Consider the following 22,019-nt stretch of genomic DNA (forward strand, 5'->3'; position numbering starts at 1 on the left):
ACAAAAACTGGCTTTTCTGAAGTTATGAAATTACATTCTGCGTGAATATAGGTAGCCCATCCTAATGTGATAATCTTAGGCTCACTGTCAGCATCCAATTGATGGCAGAAGGCCATAAAGAAAAAAAGAAAGCACTTTAGAACATTGTAGTTTCCCTTCCTCATATCCAATTGCTCCCACCCAACCCCCCCCCTCCAAAAAAAAAAAATAGCAAAACAAACAACAAAGGCACTGACTAACAATTTCAGAGAATCCAACTCTCCCGCTTTCGACAGGAAATCTCCCAACGAAAGTCCATTTTCGCAAAATCTCCCGTTCTCTCGCTTGAGATTTAATTTCTCCCGCCCTGATGCTGTGTCTCCCGCTTGAAATTATCTTTTTTCAAACCCAAACCTTTTTAAAACCTGGTGCCATTGTACATGTATGTTCGAAAATAAGCCTGAGATAGCACGAAAGAGCATCTAGAACCGGACTCCAGCCGCAAGGGAATTTGGGCTTATGATGTGCACGATTCGTGCACATCAAGTTGGAGTCTCCAGCTTGCTAGGGGTTTCAGGTGGGAGAATCTCTAGATCAGAAGGTGCTGGAGTCTCTGCAATTCTATCAAATTTGGTTCAATCTATCGATGTGTGTTCCAGTACATGCATCCCAAAGAAAAAACAAACAAACAAACAAACAAATAGTCACGCAATGTTCACCAGCGGAGAGATGATTGCATGGGCTCACTTAAACCGTAGGCTCAGATGAGCCATAAAATTGATTGATTTTTGTTGTTGTTGAAGAGCGACTAATGTTTTTTATTTGTCAGTAGCCTACAAAAATGAGAAAAAGATTAACTCTACGGCAATCCAAATGAGGGGAGCCTAGCCAGCAGCAAACATACCCAAAATTTGTCGGCAACGGCACATCTCAATACATGCAGCCTTCATTTCAGAGTCTGATATTTACAATGTACGTACACCATATGGCATGCATGAACTCTCCTCGATACCTAACATCACAATGGAGTCTGAGCCTCAGATATTAGAAATTCCTCTCAAATGTCAACATCCGTGGTTTGGAAGTCAACTATACAGTGAAAATACTATACAAATGATAATACTAATAACCACAAAAACAACAACAAAGGTCATTCAGCACAGACTCATGTATCGGTTAAATGCCCTTTCATGCACTATCAACTTAGCCTTTTAAGACCATAACTGACACAGGAAAGAAAAGAATATAACATGAAATGCCAGTACAACTGAACATTTTTTACATTCTTCTGAGCTGAGCAAATGATGAAGTTTTATGGTCAGACACAGTGGATGTGCTGTATGTGGTGTACTGATAAACAGCACGACTATCCTCCATTTCCTCATTACTCTCTTCTATCAAAATGTCAGGCAAAATGGGCTGTCCCTGTTTTTTTTCCCCAACCACTGTCGTCTTTAGAGAAAAGCAAACCATCATGTTAAAACAAAGTGACAGGTGATAAGCCTGTGTCCTATACACAGAATGTGAGTCTGTTTTTATGGTAGGCAATCTCTCTCTTTTTTTTTCTTCTTTTTTTCTTTTTACTCATAAACTACAAAATGAACTGGCAATGCAAAGAAGGGATGTTGTCTTTCGGCCAACAAAATCAGATTTCAAATCCGGTGCCCCCATAAATCGTTTTGCAGGCCAATTTGCTTTGATTTTGTGCTTGCTCTGCTCTGCTGTTCCACAACTGATATACAATGTAAGTTCAGATCCATAGTTGACTGCAGTACAGAGAACATGGGTTGTAACTGATAACCCATCCCAGCTTATGCTCAGACTTACACTTTGTATGCCTTTGAAAAATAATGAACAAGCATGAAAATTACTGTCCACATATTACTGGGACATGTACATACACAGTGTAAGTGTACCTGCAGTATCAGGAGAGCACTGATTTCAAATATCTTTACTCCACTTAGAAATGATTTTCCCATCTATTTATATATCTACCCATCTATCTATCTATCTATCCATCTATCTATCTATCTATCTATCTATCTATCTATCTATCTATCTATCTATCTATCTATCTATATATTGTCATATCTGTTATGCAAACTCTACCAGTATGAGTAAGTGCTCCTTGAGGATATGATATTAAGAGCCTACCCATTATGACATGTTTGAGGTAGCAAAGTTCTAGGCTAATAGAAACAGCTGCATTGATCTAAAGTATATTTTCTACACTGTTGACACTATACAATTATCTCCACATTGGTGCATGAGAGGAGAAAACATTCTCTGCATTTCTTTTCCTCTGTTTCCTTAACATTCAAATTAAGATTGCCCCATGAAGAGAAACAATTTAAGTTCCAATAATCACACATCATCACAGTTTGATAAGAAGACCTTCTGGAAGTAAACTGACATTTTATCAGTGTACTTTTGTGCCCGTTGAGGCAAGTAGATACTGTACTCTATGTTGAAACATTCATCCAGTCTTCTTGCCTGACCAGACTTGATGTACATTGTGTAGGCTGGTCTGCTCCTCCTTGACCTTGAAGTACAGTCACCACCATTTAAAGGACAAGTTCACCTTCACAGACATGTGGGTTGAGTGAATGCAGCAATATTAGTAGAACACATCAGTGAGAGTTTGGGGAAAATCAGACAATCCATTCAAAAGTTATGAATTTTTGAAATTTCTGCTCAGTCATGGCTGGATGAAAAGACTACTATAGCTTATGATGTCACATGTGTACAACGATATAAAGAAAGAATAAAGAAAATTCAACATATTTCCATTTTTCTCACATAACAAAAGAACACTCGACTTCTCTCTTTCAGAAGGCAGGGGGAATAATATTACCCATAACATACGTCAGTAACAAGTCCAAGAAATGTGCAATTTATTCAAAAAGCAAAGTTTTGTGAAATTATCCTTTTATTTTCCTTTGTATATCATTGTACGCATGTGACATCATGCTCGTCCATCATCCATCTGCTCATCCAGCAGTGACTGCACACACACTTTAAAAATTAATAACTTTTGAATGGATTGTCCGATTTTCCTCAAACTTTCACTGATGTGTTCTACTAATATTACTGCATTCTCTCAATCCTTATGTATATGAAGGTGGACTTGTCCTTTAATCAGGACTCAGATAAATGAGAACATTGATTAAACAGGGCAAGATCATGGAAACATTCCTGAGGCCCATTAATCGCATGGCTTAAACAAGCTGAGATGTAGACTGCACAGGACCTGCTTTTTATCAGGATACAAATTGTCAATGAGCAAAATGAAGCAAAAATGTTTTGGATGTTGTATTCTTTGTCTTTTGATGTTATTCCATAAAACCTGTGTATATCGTGGGATAGGAAGTACAAATGATTATTTGCCAAGTTTTACAGTAGAATCATCTTTTTGTTTTGCAAAGGCTACTTCACACACTACCCACTGTGAAAAACAAAACAAAAACAAGATAAGTAAGAAACAGGCTCTGGCAATGGAGGAACAGAACATTTAGCAATCGAGCAGAGTCTGCACCTTTGAGACTAAATTTGCCATAGATGTGCCAAGTGTTGCTGCTGTGCATGGTTGCTGTGAGGACTCAGTGTCGGGGCTCATCTTAGCACTTCCATCCACCCTCTTGCTTCTCATTCATATTCCGTTTCGACTCTGGTCTCAAATTTTTGCACATGAGATCGTGAAGACAAGGAATATAGTGGTCAGTGGCCTGAAATCTCCAGCGTAATTGTGTATAATTGATGATTTTCGGAGCAAAAGTGTAAGTCAAACGAGTGGTAAAGAAGAAGAAAAAAAATGCCTCAAATTATTGTAGGTGAGTTATTTGAGGTCTGGGATTCACAAGGCTATACTCGTATATTATGCGAGTGATCACCCTATGAGGAATACTTTGTATGTGCACGAAGTCATTATTGTGTGCCTGTGTCTGCATGTTTTCAATTCATTAGTCTTCCAGAAGGATTTTATATGGGATTATATTGAAGTGCACCTTATATGAGTACATAGCAACACAGGGAAATGCGGGTCATTATTTGTCTTTGTGTGTGTGTGGGGGGGGGGGGGGGGGGGGGAGGAGGGGTGGTTAACACGAGCAATACTGCACATAGATAGAATTTGTATTTATATTGCTGGCACTAGGGGCAGTGAATTAAGACTTGAAGGCTTCATTAAGGCTCTATTGCAGGAATCCTATATTATGATGTTTGCCCCCTGCATCCCCTTCGCCTTTCAAGAGCTCAGCAGGGGAGAAGGGTAGCGGGCAGGCAGGCAGATGACTTGCTCTGCCTCCCTCTCTCACTGGTCGTCAGGGAGTATGAGTCATGCCTGTAGTGGAGTGGGGAGGGTGGTGTGCGTGTGTGTATACAACAGTAGTCTCCCTCCGTAGACTGCAGCAGTATTGTGGCTTCCAGTGGTGTGCCCAATGATTGCTGCACTGTGGATTTCATAGTGCTCAATAAGCTCTGCATTCGAGAAGGGCTCTAGCCTTTTGTCAAGTCCCTCTCGCTGTATGATGGCTATGACAGGCAAGCAAAGCGAGCCTAGCTGAGCACGACAGCGCAAAGGCCTTTTGAGATCTGCTTCACACATTATTCTTCATGACACATGAACTCTACTCATGAATAGTCATATATCAAATATTAACACATTCGCAGTATGCAAATTGGGCTCAAGCAGACAGACACATTAGATTGGTTGACTTTTGCTCCCGAAATCGGGAAGCAAAAGTCTGTAATTCAAAGGACTAGAAAAGCATGCAAAGCAGATCTCAAAAGGCCCTTGCGCGCAACCCCACTCGGCTGGACTCTCGTCACCATACAGCGACAGGGCCTTGACAAAAGACTATGAGGGCTCTTGAGTAGGAGACTGTTCCCCCCCCCCCCCCCCCATTCTCTTGTGCAGAGAATGTGGGATATATACTCTAGCATTGGTTGGCATTTGGTCTTTGAGCAAATATAGCCAGAATAGATGGTGATATTTAGCTCATCATGGAGATTTACATGTAAAAAACACATTGCAGAGAGTAGTGTATTGTAATAGTAATAAAGGTGAAATGATTCCAGTGATAGATCAATTTTACTCATAAATGAATGTGCTATTTATCTCACGCATTTCGGCGGTAAACAGCATGGTGTAGAAAAGGTTGACGTCAGGAGAAAATGTAGCAAGAAATACAATGTACCTTGGTATGTCATTTTTGTTTATTTCACTACTAGTAATTTACATGCAAATGACCATTTGGAAATGAAGTACACAGTCAAATATTTGATGTTTTAGTAAATGCACAAAGCAAAAACATATCAATTCTATTAGATGACTAGTTGATGACTCATTTGATATGCTCAGTGAATGCTATGTTAGACAACTTCCTAACATTCAAATGATCTAGACCAACACTGAACACATTTTGCAATATATTGTATTTTCATTGCTTTGCTGCTTTTGAGTATTAAAAGTACATTTAAAGTACATACTTGTGTAATTTCTTCCAGTAGTAGAAATGTAGGTCTGTATTTTTTTTTTTTTTTTGGCAATTTATTGATGGGTTGACAATGTTTGCAGCTGTGATGTACTGTAGAACATGGTTTTGGTGTGCTGCATATTTGCATCGCACATATCTCAAGCTTCATTACTAGTGTATTATCTTATTGCTACATTATATCTCCACGCAGACCATGATCTCAAGACCAGATACATTGTAGGCCTACATTGTACATATAGGAATGGAAGTCCAAGACTGGGGTTATGGTCAAGTGTGCACAGAAATACAGACAGGACTGCTGGCTGGCAGTGCGATCAATTTTTGTCCCGCAGGTTGAGTCCACACATTCCTCAACACTCGCTCATCTCTCGCCGAGATCTCATTAGAGGCACGCTGCCCATGCTGTGCCATGTGCAAGATTCCTATTAGACTAATGCATTGTAATGGTATGTTGATTCTCTATCTTCCCTCCCCCTCTCTCCTTCTTCCCCACTACCCCTTCCCTTCCTCTCTCCCTTGCCCTTCCATTTTCCCTCACCTCCCCCTTCCTCCCTTCCCCTTCCATTTACCCTCTCATTCCCCATCCCCCTTCCGTTTTCCCACACCCCCCTTCCGTTTTCCCTCACCCCCCTCCCCCCTTCTCCCTTTCATTTTCTCCCACCTCTCCTCCCTCCCCTTCCCCCTTCCATTTTCCCTCACCTCCCCCTCCCTCCCCTTCTCCCTTCCATTTTCTCCCACCTCTCCTCCCTCCCCTTCCCCCTTCCATTTTCTTCACCTCCCCCTCCCTCCCCTTCCCCCTTCCATTTTCCCTCACCTCCCCCTCCCTCCCCTTCCCCCTTCCATTATCCCTCACCCCCCTCCCTCCCCTTCCCCCTTCCATTTTCCCTCACCTTCCCCCTCTCCTTTCCCCTTCCTTTTTTCCTCACCTCCCCCTCCCTCTCCTTCCCCCTTCCATTTTCCCTCACCTCCCCCTCCTCCCCTTCCCCCTTCCGTTTTCCCTCACCTCCCCCTCCCTCCCCTTCCCCCTTCCATTTCCCTCACCTCCCCCTCCCTCCCCTTCCCCCTTCCATTTCCCTCACCTCCCCTCCCTCCCCTTCCCCCTTCCATTTTCCCTTACCTCCCCCTCCTTCCCCTTCCCCCTTCCATTTTCCCTCACCTCCCCCTCCCTCCCCTTCCCCCTTCCATTTTCCCTCACCTCCCCCCTCTCCTTTCCCCTTCCTTTTTTCCTCACCTCCCCCTCCCTCTCCTTCCCCCTTCCATTTTCCCTCACCTCCCCCTCCTCCCCTTCCCCCTTCCGTTTTCCCTCACCTCCCCCTCCCTCCCCTTCCCCCTTCCATTTCCCTCACCTCCCCCTCCCTCCCCTTCCCCCTTCCATTTTCCCTTACCTCCCCCTCCCTCCCCTTCCCCCTTCCATTTTCCCTCACCTCCCCCTCCCTCCCCTTCCTCCTCCCATTTTCCCTCACCTCCCTTCCCTCCCCCTTTTCCCTCCCCCTTCCATTTTCCCTCTCCCTTTCCCCCCTCCTTGTCTCTTTTTTCCTCCAGAGCCATCAGCCTGCCCCATTCCTACTTCCATATCTCTCATTTTTGGTCACTTTGCGTTCCAATTTCAGATTGTTGGAATTACACGAGATGTTATGAACAGGCCTGTGTGCCAGTGAGCTTGGTGTGGGCTCTGAAGCTCAATATATCACGAGTCGCCCCGAGACCCAGACAAATTTGACAAAGACAATACATCATTTCTTATTCATCCTATGACTTTCTCGACCCTGGCTCTTGCATGATACAGCCGTATGTGCCCTAATTGTCATTTACTGGTAGTGTTGCTGCTTTCATCGAGGCAGTGTCTCACTCATATGGGTGAGACAAATAAATTACCTTCATCATTCAATCAACACCGCTAAATATGATCTATTTCAGTCTTCTTATAGCCATCTTCTCCCTGTCAACATTTATGCGCAATGAATAATTGTGCTGAACCATTGGTACGTCATCACTGTGGAAGAGTTTAGAATAACATGCATTCATAATCTGCTGTCGGTAGCAGAGTGTGCCTTCATGTTGCACCATATCTGTGAGACTGACATTCCTGGCACTGGCTGTGGGTGTTGAAATACAACATTGGAATGCTGGTAGTATTGGCTGTATTTAGAGTGTATGATACTGACAGGTGATCATTTCATGAATGTTCCCTGACATTTTCCAAGTACAATGTACGTACATTCCCCGAATAGTTTAGATGAGCAATCTTAACTCTTTCAACTTTTTACAAAATTTTCACCATTACATACATTACAGCCCTGTTTTCACACACTCAAAATGAATGGTTTTCAAATATTGCTTTTTTTTTTCAATGTAAAAATTGATCCAGATTTGCATGGAAGTCCTCAAAATACACGTATTGTAGGCCTATGCCTTTGCTTGGATTGTGCGACAAGCAGAGGAAAAATTATTGAATCCCATGATTCACTACACCACACTGAGCAGGTCCTGGCACAAGGATGCCCAGGCTTGCACCTCAGTCATTCTTAGTCTAGGCATACGTGTATTTAGGAATTAAAAGTGCTATATGTGCAGCAGAATGATTTTCTTTGGACATATATGTGAACTGTGGTACTGTATGCAAGTGTAAGATACAATATAGATTTTTATTGCAACTGGTTGTCAACCAGTTGCAATGAAAACATCTGGACGGAAGAATGTCATGAATTTGAATATATAGATTTTTTATGCTAAACACGATCCATAAACCGATGACCTGTGTGTGAATAGACCTTACAGTTTCTGTATTTGCATATCGATATAAAGAGCACTGTGACCTTTCTTGATTGTGGACGATGTCATTGTGGCATGCAATGATGGATCATGTGATGAGTGTCCATCACGTCATTGAGTCGGGTCGATGATGACACAGCTGCTCTTTCAATTAAACCCTCTTCATCAAATACGTGTGTAGGCTACTTCAAAACATCTGGGTCATTCAGAAGAGATGCGACATCCAAGGGGATTCCCCAAATATGCATAATATCTCACTACAAAACCAAGAGTTCTCCTCTAACCATGACTCTTTAATAGCATTAGCAACAGATTTTCTGATGCTAAACAATGCGTATAGACAGAAATTGATTGATTGACAGAGTGCAGCTGTATTTATGAAGAGGGAGCAGCATGTTCTTTGTTAACATTAAAGAACAGAGGAAGACTGATATGGAAGTAATGGTCTTACCATTCTAAATGAAATTTGATGGGTATAGAGTTAGAGGACCATGTAGTTGATTGCTTGGTTGGTCAGTCCACTGGAAACCTGGGGTGAGCAGGTTACACTGTGTACTTGCCAAGTTCACCATATTATACATGTGGATTGAGTGAATGCAGCAATTTCACTAAAATACATTCAGTGAAATTTTAAGGAAAATTGGACAATTTGTTCAAAAATTATGAATTTTTGAAGTTTCTGTGCAATCACTGCTGGATGCGAAGACTATTACAGTGTATGATGTCATATAACGATACTAGAAAAGTATGAAGAGAATTCCACAAAATTTCATTTTTTTTGAAAAAGTACACATTCCCTCCACGTCGTATGTTACGGATAATATTACTCCCCCCACCTTCTGAAAGAGGCAAGTCAAGTGCTCTTTTACATGCACAGTACCATGCAGGAAAAGTGAAAATATGGTTAATTTCTTTGTATTTTCTTTATATTGTTGACATCACAAGCTGTAGTACAGGACATTGTAGGTAGGCTTTTCATCCAGGGATGGCTGTATTGAAACTTTAAAAATTCATAACTTTTAAATGGATTGTCTGATTTTCCTCAAATTTCACTGATGTTAACTACTAATATTGCTGCATTCTGTCAATCCATATATGTGTATTAAGGAGAATTTTCCTCTCTTTTTTTTTTTTGATTTTCTGTGAGCATTAGTAAAGCTAGAAGTAAGATGTGCAAAATATATAATTTTTTTTTTTTGCCTATTGTACTAAGTGTTGCCACAGTAACCACATAGAAAGATGATTTAACATTGTAGAGTGAGTAGCTGCAGTTTTCAAAAATCTGTAACTCATCGTAGTGAAAACTGAAAAACCAGAAACATGCTGTCATGAAACTCGCACAAATTGCCACTGGCATTCCATGTATTGTGTAGACAAGAACTTTGTATGCATTTTGTTTTTGTGAATCTTGACTCCTCGCGAAGTTCGGGAAGAGTTTCGTGCACACAGAAATTCATGGTTTTAGATACAATATATTGTGCAAAAGTCACTGAAAACCTGTTATCTTTTATAGCAAGGGTTTAATTTTCATGCATTTTGTGAATTACTGTGACCTCATTCATGAAAATATCTGTATGTGAAAATAACAGCTCTTTACAGTTATGGGATTACAATGCCTTTGCAACCTGTTTGAGCAGATGTGAGTACAAGTTGTAATTCTCATATCAAATGAGCTGTGTGGTAGTTGATGAAAATGTTGTACACAAAGTCATGTCATATTCATCTGGCTGGTGGCTGTTGTATCATCCTATCAAAAGTGATCTTGAATAACAAGTTGTGGAAATGTGCATCACATCATGTTTTTATGAGCTCTTCATACTGTTTTAGCAATGAAATCATTGTTCCAACTAACAAAAGGTCAAGCAGTCATACTGTACAGTATATTGTGCAGGGAATTGTAGGCAAGGAAGATCACCGACTATTATTCTGTTTGTCCATATGGTTTGTGATGTATACACATAGACCTTGGATTGAGACTAAAAGCTGGCCTGCTGATATTCCGCTTCAAGCAGGCAGCAAAGGGATTTTGCTCAGGAAAGTTAATTTCACCGGCAAACTCATATTTCATCTGTTTGATCTGCAGTGGTCATCAAATATTCATCAAGAATCTAATCATGCACCTGGACAATATGGGGTTCTTGTTATTGCACAAGTATGCCTGCTAGATACTTTGTGCGGGTACATTGTCTTATACTCTTGCACTCACTCACACACACACACACACACACACACACACACACATTGTAACATGTACGTACTGTATGCTTATGCACTGTTAATACAAATTGCTGTAGTCGTATGATTTTTTTTTTGGGGGGGGGGGGGGCGTGCACACACTTCTGACCAATGCAAAATGTAGCGTGTGAGACTTTTACCAGTATTTCCGCTTTCATACCCAGGCCTCATCAAGTAGACTCTGACACAAAAAGACAAGATAATCACGCTAACTATTCAGATTTTCATAAGTATTAAGGGATCTGTCTGTGTTTCTGCAAGTGAGACAAATAGAATATCCCCATTGCAATGTATCTTAAATAAACGTACACCCATGTAAATAAGCTTTTTGCTTCATGTGAACGGATTCCATTCTTGTGTGTTTGGTTGTTTCTTAATTTTGATCTCCAATTGAGCTGCTGATGGCTTGCTAACCATTTCATGCCTCATGAGCCAGAGGATGATGTCTTCCTTTTTGTCTGTCTTTACATTAATTAATTGATTAAATACTGTAAAAGTGGTCATTTTCGCGATGTTGAAATTTTCGCACATTTTGCGTAGCCAGAAACTAGCGCAAAAATAAAAGCACGGGAATATTTTTGCCTGCCATGTATGTTCCAGTAGTTGATGTCTTGATTCCGCAGAATTAAAAACATGTGAAACTCTTCTTACCCAGCTGAGTGTGAAAAATTAGTTGCGCGAAAATATCCACTTTTACAGTTAGTTTATTCATTCATTTCCAAAGCCAGTATCCACTCATTTTTCCTTCTTTAGTGTATACATAGGGGGTTGGAACTAACTCTTTGTTTATAGTAGAATGGATGTTATTGATCGATGAATGTATAGGACAAAGGACTACAGCTATAACTAAATTCTGTTTTAATAACACACAATGTTATTACATTGATCAGCTGACTGCTGGCAACAAAAATGTTTTGTCTAGGAGTATTGTCTTAGTCCTACCCATATGCACATGTACATGTATACATTTTCAAAGCCTGTTTATTCAGTAATTTGTAATATTTGGTATCTCAATGTCATACCAAACATGTCTACATTGTATGTTGTACGTGTATGTATCCATGTTACATGACTGCATCAGTGAGTATCAGAGGACCAGATAAAGTGACGGGCCAGTTGATATGAAACAGGGTAGAGTCATATCAGCTACCATTATTCAGACTAAACACCTTTATCCCTCTAATAGTCTTATACCCAGTCTGTTTGTATGTAGATATCACTACATACAACATTTGTACTTGCCAACTCTACCGCATTTGGTGGTAGACTACCGCTTTTGAAAGATTTCATTAGCATTCAAGCCAATGCTGCTCGCATAGGCATCCTGGATTCTACCGCTTTCTCAAGTGAAAATGTTGGCAAGTATGTTAATGACACTACATTGTTTGATGGATGTGATTAAAGGATACACCTGTAAGTCCACCTTCATTTACTGTGGATTGAGTGAATGCAACAATATTAGTAGAACACATCAGTGAAAGTTTGAGGAAAATCCAACAATCTGTTCAAAAGTTATGAATTTTTAAAGTATCTGTGCAATCACTACTGGAAGAGAAGACTACTACAGTGTATGATGTCACATGCGTACAACGATATAAGGAAAATGAAAAGAGAATTTCACAAAACTTTACTTTTTGAATAAAGTGCACATTTCTTCGACATTTTACTGACGTATGTTGCGAGTAATATTATTGCCCTTGCCTTCTGAAAGAGAGAAGTCGAGTGTTCTTTTGTAATACGAGAAAAGTGAAAATATGTTGAATTTTCTTTATACTTTCTTTATATCGTTGCACACATGTGACATCACAGGCTATACTGTGTAGTAGTCTTCTCATCCAGCAGTGACTGAGCAGAAACTTCAAAAATTCATAACTTTTGAACGGATTGTCCGATTTTCCTCAAACTCTCACCGATGTGTTCTACTAAATTACTGCTGCATTCACTCAACCCACATGTCTGTGAAGGTGAACTTGTCCTTTAACAATTAATATTGCATTTATTCAGCCACTGTGATATCAGGTTGAGCACAGAAAGCTGTGTAAAGACCACCATGCCTGCTCAGTGGGAGATAGGCAGGTTGATGAACATTGAGAAATGAATGGTGATCAAATCAAAATTTACAATCAGGATCTGCCAGCTAGTAGTGACTCTCATGTTGAAGCCCAGGGGCTACTTCTACCAGTGTACCGTAGTACTTCATGTTATAAAGGACAACATTTGGTATAAAGAAAATCAAGCTCCTGTACAAACTGCATTCGTTTTTCATCAGACTTTTTTGTCTGCCTTTTTTTGTCTGGTTATTAGTAAGTTAGTTAATTATTTTAGTTAGTTTGTTGTTCTAGTAATGATGCTTTGCAGTTCTTGAAATTTTGGTGTTTACAAAGGAATTTATTCATCATTGGGTGAACATATTACAGCAATGAAAGAAACACTATGACATTGGAAGCGCTTTTAGTCACCAGATACACAGGTTTTTCAGTTCAATTCAATTCAAATCATATTTAATTTCTGATATCACGAGGTTATGAGCCAAGTGCTCTTAAGACCTTCCCCTTGCCATTACTGTAAATGTAAATGGAGGTAGCTGTCTGTAGATTAGATTATGGGAAATTGAGGGAATTTTACAATGTTTAATTAAACAAAATAGGTATGTTGCTACATTTTGTATGTCTCAATATCTTGACAGTAAAGAATTTGCCACCAAAGTACTGGTAGTAGCTTGTGATTTTACATTCAAAGTTTTAGAAACTAGTTAATTGGCCACAATTACACTTTATGATTATTCAAACTTTACTATAATTTCATGTAAAGTGTCATGATTATCATTTTCCAGTGTGCTTAGTAAAGGCCCTTCGGTGTAAACTAAGTCCTTCATGGCTACAAAGTGTACCAGTAAATGATGGTCATGAACTTAAGTGTTCATGAAATATGTTGAGTGTTTATCAGAGAAATTGTATAGCATTAATAGGATATACCACTATTGACAAATTATTGGTTATTTTTGGTACAAAATGTAGCTATCATACCGTGTGCAATGTGTACAGTACATGTTTACGAGAATGTTGCTCTAAAAAACGGCTGATAATGTTGGTCTGAAGGGCAGACTACCACATCATAACTGTCAATAACTTTACAGATTTTATCCAGGGGATAGCTTGTCCAGTGTACAGGATAGCTCATTAAGTGAACATGACCTTGAGACGTATGTTGCTGGTACTACCGTGTATACTTGTAGTACCAAGTTGAACTTGTCAAAATCATTAGAACTAGAGCCTGAACCTTATGGGGTCTGCCATATTCAGGCGCTACAGTTTGGAGCTTGACACTGTACATAATTTGCACTCAGTCTTGCACACATATGCTCATAATAATGTGTTGATGCACTTTTTTTTTTTTTTTTTTTGATAGAGAGTCATGCTTTCATTATGCCTCTCAAGCACTTGATATGTGTCGTCGAGGTACATAATTATAGCTTGTCAGATGCGCACAGTTCTTTATTTAGTAACAGCCCCATGGTTATATCCTCTTGCAACTTATTAGTGCATGCATTATTGAGAGCTGTTCATCTTTCATTTTGACGATGGGCAATTAATAATATAATTCATAGAGTTTCAGTTGGTTGTTTGCATTTAAAAGTTAACATGCAGGACAGTATTTTTTCCCCCTAATTGTGGAATACCAGAACTTGATTATTGAATGTATTGTCATCAGTGCAAGTCAGTCAAAGCAATTAATCTCTTTACTCTCTGTCCTCTTTTTACCTGACTCCACAGATCCAAGGGCAATCCTGATGTGATCTACATGTGTACAGCCATGGATCCCCAGAACCAATATTTCTACGGCCGCAGCCAAGGGCCGTCTATGCAACAGGACCCGTCATTCCCTGTCAATGACTTGGACCATTCCAAGATGGGCCCCATGATGCGAGCCCTGACGGAGGATTTTGATGTGCTGGGCCAGAACTCAACGGGCTATCCTCAGCAGGGCATGTCCAGTATGCCAGGCAGTGGTGACCACCAGCAGCAGCAGCAGCAGCATCAACAGCAGCAGCAGCAACAACAGCGTCTTGCCAATAACTTTGGTCCTGCCTCACAGACTCTTTCAGGGTATGCCAGCCAGTATTCTTCGGGGCCAAGCTCTCAAAGTTACTTTGGACACGGACATCCAAGTTCACCGCTCAACAGCGGTTTCTCCCCTCCTGGTGCCAATTACTCTGGGGGCATGGGCAGCCCTTACCAGCGTCAGATGTCCAATTCTAGCTCAATGGGAAGTTCCAATGGGCACGGACATAGCTACCCAAGATCAGCAAGTGCCGGGCCAACAATACCCTCCCCGATTATGATGCATGGGCCAGGGATGTATCCGCACAGCCAAAGCTCACCGGCAAATCGATCTACCACCCCATTTGGCTTTCCTACCTCACCGACCTCACCGCACAATCACATGAACCATGCTTCTCCGCCACTGGCTTCCCCCAGCAGTATGCGGCCAGGGGGAAATCTCCACAGCCCCAAAAGTCTCCCAGCCAGCTCCCCTGTGCCCTTTGCCTCCCAGATGTCTCCCACATCTTCCCGCGCCCAGAGCGTACCGACACTTCCAGGCAATTCCATTGACCATGTGCCGGCGATGCCACATTCACGATCCAAGTCTCCTGGCTCTGCTGGTGTTCACCGTCCATACCCACAACCACCAGGACAGCAGCCGCAACAGCTGTATCCACTGCCATCTCCTAAAGTTAGGCCAGTTGACCAGACAGACGGCAGAGGGCAGTATGTAGAGCTAGTACACTCCAAACCATCAGGGGACCAGTGGAACCAGAAATCCAGGCAAGGTGCTGAGCGATCCAGAAACAACAGCGGGCACGCAAAAGTGTCTGACCCAGGACATTTGCCTCGCTTGGAAGAAATGGTCGCTGTGCTTGGCGAATCAAATGCCAAAGAGTCGTTAGATCAAATAGTGTCAGATAACAGCTCAATGCTTCATGATAGTCAAACCAATGGATCTTTGGAAGTCAGTAGAACAGTTGCTACTAGTCTTAACCCCTCACATGCTTCTAATGAGAAAAGGACTCAAGTCATTTGTGAAAAAGTTAACAGTACAGACAAAGTGGAGGGAAGACTAGCTAATGGAGTTGGAGAAAAAGATGAAATGCCAGAAAGAAAAGATAGTACTGTCAATGGGCCAGCAGAAAACTGCAGTGAAAAAGACAGTTCAGTGAAAAGAGTGACAAAAGCGAACAGTGGAAAGGTCAGTACCAATCCAAATGGGAGGACAGACACAACACAGGAGAATGATGTTGGCTCCACAATTGGCACAAACTGTGAAAGTAGTGTGCCCTTTAAGCCACCGAAGGCAAGGCAGTCAAAAACCAAAAACACTGATCAAACCAAAGACACACAAAATGTCCAGGAAGGACACAAAAACACAGGAGAACCACACAAAAAACTAGGAGAACCTTGTGCTCCACCTGAAACCAAGTGCCAAAAGGAAAGTACAGAGCCGAAGCATTCCTCGGAAAGTCAGCCAGCCAAGCCAGAGACCCCGCCCTCGACACACAGTGAGCTCAGTGAGAAAACGGTGTCGCCACCTACTCCAGCGAATGAAACTCCAACCACTACCCCAACCTCAAAGCGAAAGCAACCAGAAGAGGGTGAGAGCAGCACTGGAGATGACTCCCTTCCTCTGAAAAAGAGGCGGGGCAGACCACCGGGCACAAAGAACAAACCTAAGAAAGATGGCGAGGAGGCCAAGCCTAAGCGAAAGTACAGTAAGAAAAAGAAAAGTGCCGCCGAAAACAATGCTGAGGAGGAAGCGAGTAAGTCTAAGCAAAGCAAACCGATGGTGAAAGGCAAGGCTGAAGTAACCCCTGCTGTTGCTCGAGGGCCCATTATGAGGGTGCAGGGAACTAGCATTGACTCTATCATTTCCAGTCAGGTGGTGAATTCACCGGGCACTGAGGAAGAGCAAGCAAAAGGAAGTAAAAAGAAGGTCACGTCCAAGCAGGTAAAGCGTCAAAGTGTGCTAGCGGAAGGCCCTGCTGGCCAGGCGGCTGTTTTGGCTTCGGAGCCAAGCAGTCCCACCGGACTCTGGGTGTGTTCACTCTGCGGCAACCCTGCCAACTTTGGTGTTCTTGGGGACTTGTATGGACCCTACCATCCTCCAGGGAGCACTGCCTCCTGCTCACAAAAGGAAAGTGGTGTGCGACACGAGAGAGGCAGAGGAAGCGATCCTCGAAAGTCACACCTTGGTTCTAGGGGAGCCGGTGCTGGTGCATCGACTTCGGACAAGGGTCATTCACTGAAAGGGCGGAGTCAGCGGGGAAAGTCCCTACTGGCAAAGCAGGCCAATCCTGCAAAGATTCGCAAGTGGCGGCAAATCAACACTTACATGGAGGAAATGTCCCTATCCAGGGGCAAGAGGCGGCTGTCGCAGTGGAGTCAGAGTGACAGCGAGGATGAGGTGCCAGAGTTGTGGGTGCACGAAGAGTGCGCAGTCTGGGCACAGGGAGTCTTCTTTCTACATGGGATGCTCTACGGCATCCATGATGCTGTTAAAGCAGCAGCAACAAAGGTAAAGGAGACTTAGCTGGTGTTTATCGTTAGCTGGAGACATCTTACAGAGGCTCACACATGTGTGTATGTCAGCTGATGTATTATGGCATCAGCCTATGTCGCTTTACTTATAGAAGTCAAAAGACAGTGGTTTACCTACTCTTATTACATACACCTTACAAAATTAGATACTTTTCTTTTGCATTGAAGTTTCTTTGTTACTTCAATGTGTACCCCCTCTTAATAAGATGCTGAATTAGCCTACTAGGGAGAAAATGACCACGTATTTCAGAACATTATGTGGACTATGTAATACTCTGGTTTCCATAAGATTTGTGATGCTGTTGTCGGTATTGTTTGACTGTATAGAGGTACAAGGTGTATGCACAAAATATTCTTGATTGATATCAATTTTTTTTCTCCTTGAACAAAAAAAAAAAAAGAAGAAAAGGCTGATCTCTATTTGGTGATGGATAAAACATAACTCTCCTGCAATCACACTGGCAAATTTGCAACAATATAATTCTGTAGAAACAGTAGTCTAGTGTAGTTACAGGTGCTGTAATGATGAATATTGTTCAATAAATATAACATTGTGGTCCGGCAGAAGGGCCTTAGCATAATGTTCAAGTTACCATGCTAGGGCCCTTCTGCCGGGCGCATGAAGAGTGTTAAGTAAATCATCTTCAAGAGACTTCTCTCTGACATTGTTTTATCTTTTCTCACGCTAAATTTTTCTTACTACTTTCAAGGTATTCCATATCAATCTCATTTCCAATTCCCCCTTGTAGAAATGCAATCTGTGTCGGGACCCTGGGGCATCCATCGGCTGCCTGAGCAAAGGATGCAAGCAAGTCTACCATTACCTGTGTGCTATGGAATCAGGTCAGTGTGTTGGTGATGCAGTGTTGTCGAATATTTGCTCTGATTTGTTTAGTTTTCAATCTTCCTGGCCCCTTTCCCTGTCACAATATGGAGCCTCATCCAAGCAGTTGTTGGTTGGTACAGGCGACCCCCGTTATAACAAAGTCCTCAGGATCGGCCGCTTTCTTTCATCATATCAAAATTTCATCATAGCTGAACAGATAAGATTTATAAAGATATACAGTGTACATAATAATTTTGGGACCTGATTCTTACTTGTATCTGAAATTTCATTATGACTTTGTGTGTTATAAATTAGAGTGCACTGTAGGTAAAGTTTGTTAGAGTAGGATTTTGAGATCACTGAATGCCAATTTCACAGAATTAAAGAATGATGCAAAACCATTCAGTTTTCTCTTATAAATATAATCTAGTATTTAAAAAAAAATAATGATAAAATGAATATGAAAAATAACAGCTTAATGAATGACCTGTGGTCAAGTGTTAGCATGAAGCCATGACCCTCTGACCAAATGTCTATGTCCAGTGCTTGAGCCAACACACCACCGCAATATCCATTTATGAAAGTTGTGTTGGTGTTAGCAGAAGTACAGTGCCTGTTTACAATTCTAGGATAAAATTTTGGTAAAAGATAAGTGTAATTGTGACATCAGCATTTTCATTTGACATTAACATTTGATGGATCATCCAGGCAGAGTGCAGGGTTGCAATTATTTCCTCTTTTTTTTTAAATTCATTTGTGTGGACAAGAATTTTTTTTTTTAAACCACAGTGAAAATACTGCAAGTTTTGATGTTATCCTGTTCAAGTGCCTGAATATAAATAGGTAGTTTAAGTCAGTGGGTACTTTAGAAGCACTAATTCAATTGTTACAATTACTAAAGATTACCATGCATTTTTATTGGCCATACAGTTTGTACCTTTAATATAGTTTTGATCATGGCTATCCCTTCTCTTGTCCATTATTTTGAGGAATCTTGTATTCACTGTGCTTCTAAAGATGATTAAATCAGCATCACATAAGTTTAGTAAAATCAAAAACCCACCTCTGTCAGTTGTCAACAAAGGTACTGCACTTTTTTTTTCTTCTCCGTGTTACAGACAAGATGAGTAAAAGGCCCCATATTCAGCTCTTTATTTGTAGCACTTTGTACGCCCTGTTTTGTCAGTGGCATCATAAATTTGTAGTATACAAGTACTCACTACGTATGTCTTGTTTTCCCTTCATTCCGTCCTCCTACCACATAGAATGCCAAATGCATCTGGATAACTTCTCCATGACCTGTCCTAAACACAAGGTAAGCATGCTCCAGAAGGTGTCTGCAATGTCAGTTTATTTGTTGCCACTTTTGCCTTATCTCCATGTTTCCATAGTTTTTATTAACTGAAACAAAAGACATTGCAGGAAAACATACATGTATGCTCAGTCTAGGGTAAGGTGCATTCCAGTATCTTTTGTTAATCATATTCCATTTTTCCAGTGATTGATAGATATATCATTGACAGAAATGCATCAATAAAAGAAATGTGCCTCTTTATCGTAATCTTTGATTTTGGTATCAAATGATGGCATGGATGTTCAGAAATCATAAAGGTCTTTCAAATTCAGTAAATTTTATTTTTTTGTTTCATTGATTATGCGAGATCTCAAACCATCATTTAAAATGTACACGTGGAACTGGGTCTAATTAAGTTCACTTAAATGCAAATTACAGTGGGTTCCTTTGATATTGTTTCTTCCAACTTTTGCTAAAGAGAAAAAGATAGATATATTTAGATATTTCAGAGGTCGTGTGATATTTTATCAATTACAAAAAGGGTGAAATGACTCACAGAAATACTCCAGACAAATGTAATGCTACTAACTGTAACATTACTAACCATGCTTTTGAAGGTCTACGTTGTGGCTAAAAAATTATTGGTTGAACTGCTAAAAATGTTTGTGGGAACATTTGTTATGATGCAATAACTGAAATAGATGTGACACTTTGTTGGTAGTAACTTACATTTTTGCATACTTTTTGTCACAAGACATTGATTTTTTTTTGTCTGTCCTTTTTTCGTAACGCTACTAACCAACCCTTTAAGTTGCCATGGCAACTCTAATTTTATTCATTCTTTTCTACATCATAATCCTAGGAAGGATGAACATGTTTCTCACATGATTTTGACTTAAAATGGAGAAATGGTGATTTATTATATGTAATATGTAAATTTGCTCAAATATAACATTACTGACCACAGAATTGCCCATCTGGTTCTCCTTCTTTTTCTTCTCTGTGTGCAGGACAAGAAAGTCAAGATGAGAGGCGAAACCTAATCTCTCCGGGCTCCCGGGAGGCGAGAGAAAACATTTCTCGGACACTACACAGCCAATTCTCGAAGCATCTTGTATTTGATCTTCTTGCTTGTATTTCTTTGCATTTTTTTTTTTCATGTGACTGAGGAAGGGATATGATAGTGATCACTGCTTTCTTGACAATGCAAGTAATTGTGGAAAGCTGTATTGATTGTGTTACCATCGTTTTGTTTATTGTTTGTTTTTACATGGTACAGTGTTTGAATTTGAGTGCGTTAAAAGGCATTTTGTATGTCAAATTGAAGAAAGGTGGAAAAATGTTTCATCATGCAAAATCGTTGCTTTGTTGTTATCTGACTTGATTTTCATTTTTTGTCCCCTTACCATGCACTGTACTCATGGGTTGATTTGACCACAGACTTTTAACAGTCTGAGGATTTTTTGCTCATTTATGTGGAGTGCCATCCTACATTATATTTATTCAGTCGTGATAAGCATGCCCCACCCCGAATGCCGCTGTTCCTTAGGACTGGGCTTTGCTATCCCAAAATGGGATACATGTGTACGCCCTGATGAAGATCTCAATATAATGTATTTACAGCCCATAACCAGTTGCTGGCAGTTAACTTTGACAAAGCGTGGTCTTGAATACAGAAGCTACAGTGGGTTCCAAAGCAGTCTCGAATGACCTGGTAAAGTCCCCATCCAATTTTTCACACTCATTCTTCCTCTTGTGAAAATTCCAGTGAAGAAATCCACGTTTCTGATTGTTATAAGCCACCCACATATCCAAGTAAAGTGTTAATCAAATGTGATAACAGTGTAGAAGAGAGTGTAAAGCTTTGCTGTGTAGGCAAGCAGGTGGTTGCTATGAACCTACAGGTGTTAATCAATCTCAACACCTGTGTGTACACCGTGTTTCAAAGAACATGTGTGGTGTGTATGGCATGGTCTCTTCACACAGGATGCTTTTGACACTAAACTTTCAACATATCCCGCCAAAATCTGCCGTGAGATGAATGACAGATATGAAAAATAATTCAGTACTTGAGAGAATCATTTCTGTTTTGTATTGTGTACGATGTTGTGAAAAGTGATTCAAGTGCATACGTTTCATGTCTACGGAGTTGTAGATTGTGGACCATCAACAAGAAAGATACCCATGTTAGGGTGGTAAGAGAATAAAATGCTACCATGCATTTTATTTCTTGGAGATGTAATATTCTGTGTGTTCGTGGAAAGATGTATGAGAAACTGAAAATGACCATGTTACCGAAGAGAACCAAATTTGATTTTTGTTTGTGTTTTGTTTTGTTTTCGGACAGATTATACATTAATGGGATGGATGGATAACACAACTCTGTTGTTGTTGTTGTTGTTGTTGTTGTGCCTGTATGCATTCCATTACAAGGGCACTTTGGTAGTGATGCAGATGAAAACAAATGCTCCGAGGTCATTACGTTGCTACCTGTGTCAGCATTGATAATTAACACCTGCCAGCTATTTAACTGCAGCATCTTGTCCATCTCTTGCTTTCAAGATACTCCACCAAAAAAAAAACTGGAGGGGGGGGGGGGGGGGGAGGGGGATGAGGAGGGTTCACAGTTTTGACACATGAGTTGCACATATATCATGTCGCAAATCATCAACATGGTGAATGCATTAAGTGATATCACAGACAGTGCTATGCCTTTCATCTTCCATGTCTGCCACAATCATGCCCGTTCCAGTTAATCCGATATGATTTGTTGTATCACGTTACAGTACATAAAAGAAATTTTCAATGTGAGTTTCTGGGGGGAA

At 40.8% G+C, this 22,019-nt stretch overlaps 1 protein-coding gene across 5 annotated transcripts in view; it reads left to right on the forward strand.

Annotated features, from left to right (window-relative positions):
• The window catches only part of LOC139720006 (uncharacterized), a 59,418-nt gene extending 37,659 nt beyond the window's left edge, over window positions 1–21,759 (forward strand). For 3 of the 5 annotated variants that reach the window (XM_071631381.1, XM_071631383.1, XM_071631382.1), the window contains 4 exons: window positions 14,255–17,051; window positions 17,824–17,917; window positions 19,166–19,215; window positions 20,205–21,759. In XM_071631381.1, the coding sequence (XP_071487482.1) occupies window positions 14,283–17,051; window positions 17,824–17,917; window positions 19,166–19,215; window positions 20,205–20,237 (2,946 nt within the window). In that variant the 5' untranslated portion in view covers window positions 14,255–14,282 and the 3' untranslated portion in view covers window positions 20,238–21,759. Of the gene's footprint in view, window positions 1–5,118; window positions 5,179–13,800; window positions 17,052–17,823; window positions 17,918–19,165; window positions 19,216–20,204 lie in introns of those variants that run through there. The other 2 variants (XM_071631384.1, XM_071631385.1) reach the window with 2 other exon arrangements.
• Window positions 21,760–22,019: the final 260 nt, after the last annotated feature.

The sequence above is a fragment of the Diadema antillarum genome, unplaced genomic scaffold, assembly GCF_040938485.1.
Source record: "Diadema antillarum isolate AM-2024a unplaced genomic scaffold, OU_Dant_1.0 scf00000119, whole genome shotgun sequence".
NCBI lineage: Eukaryota > Metazoa > Echinodermata > Echinoidea > Diadematoida > Diadematidae > Diadema > Diadema antillarum.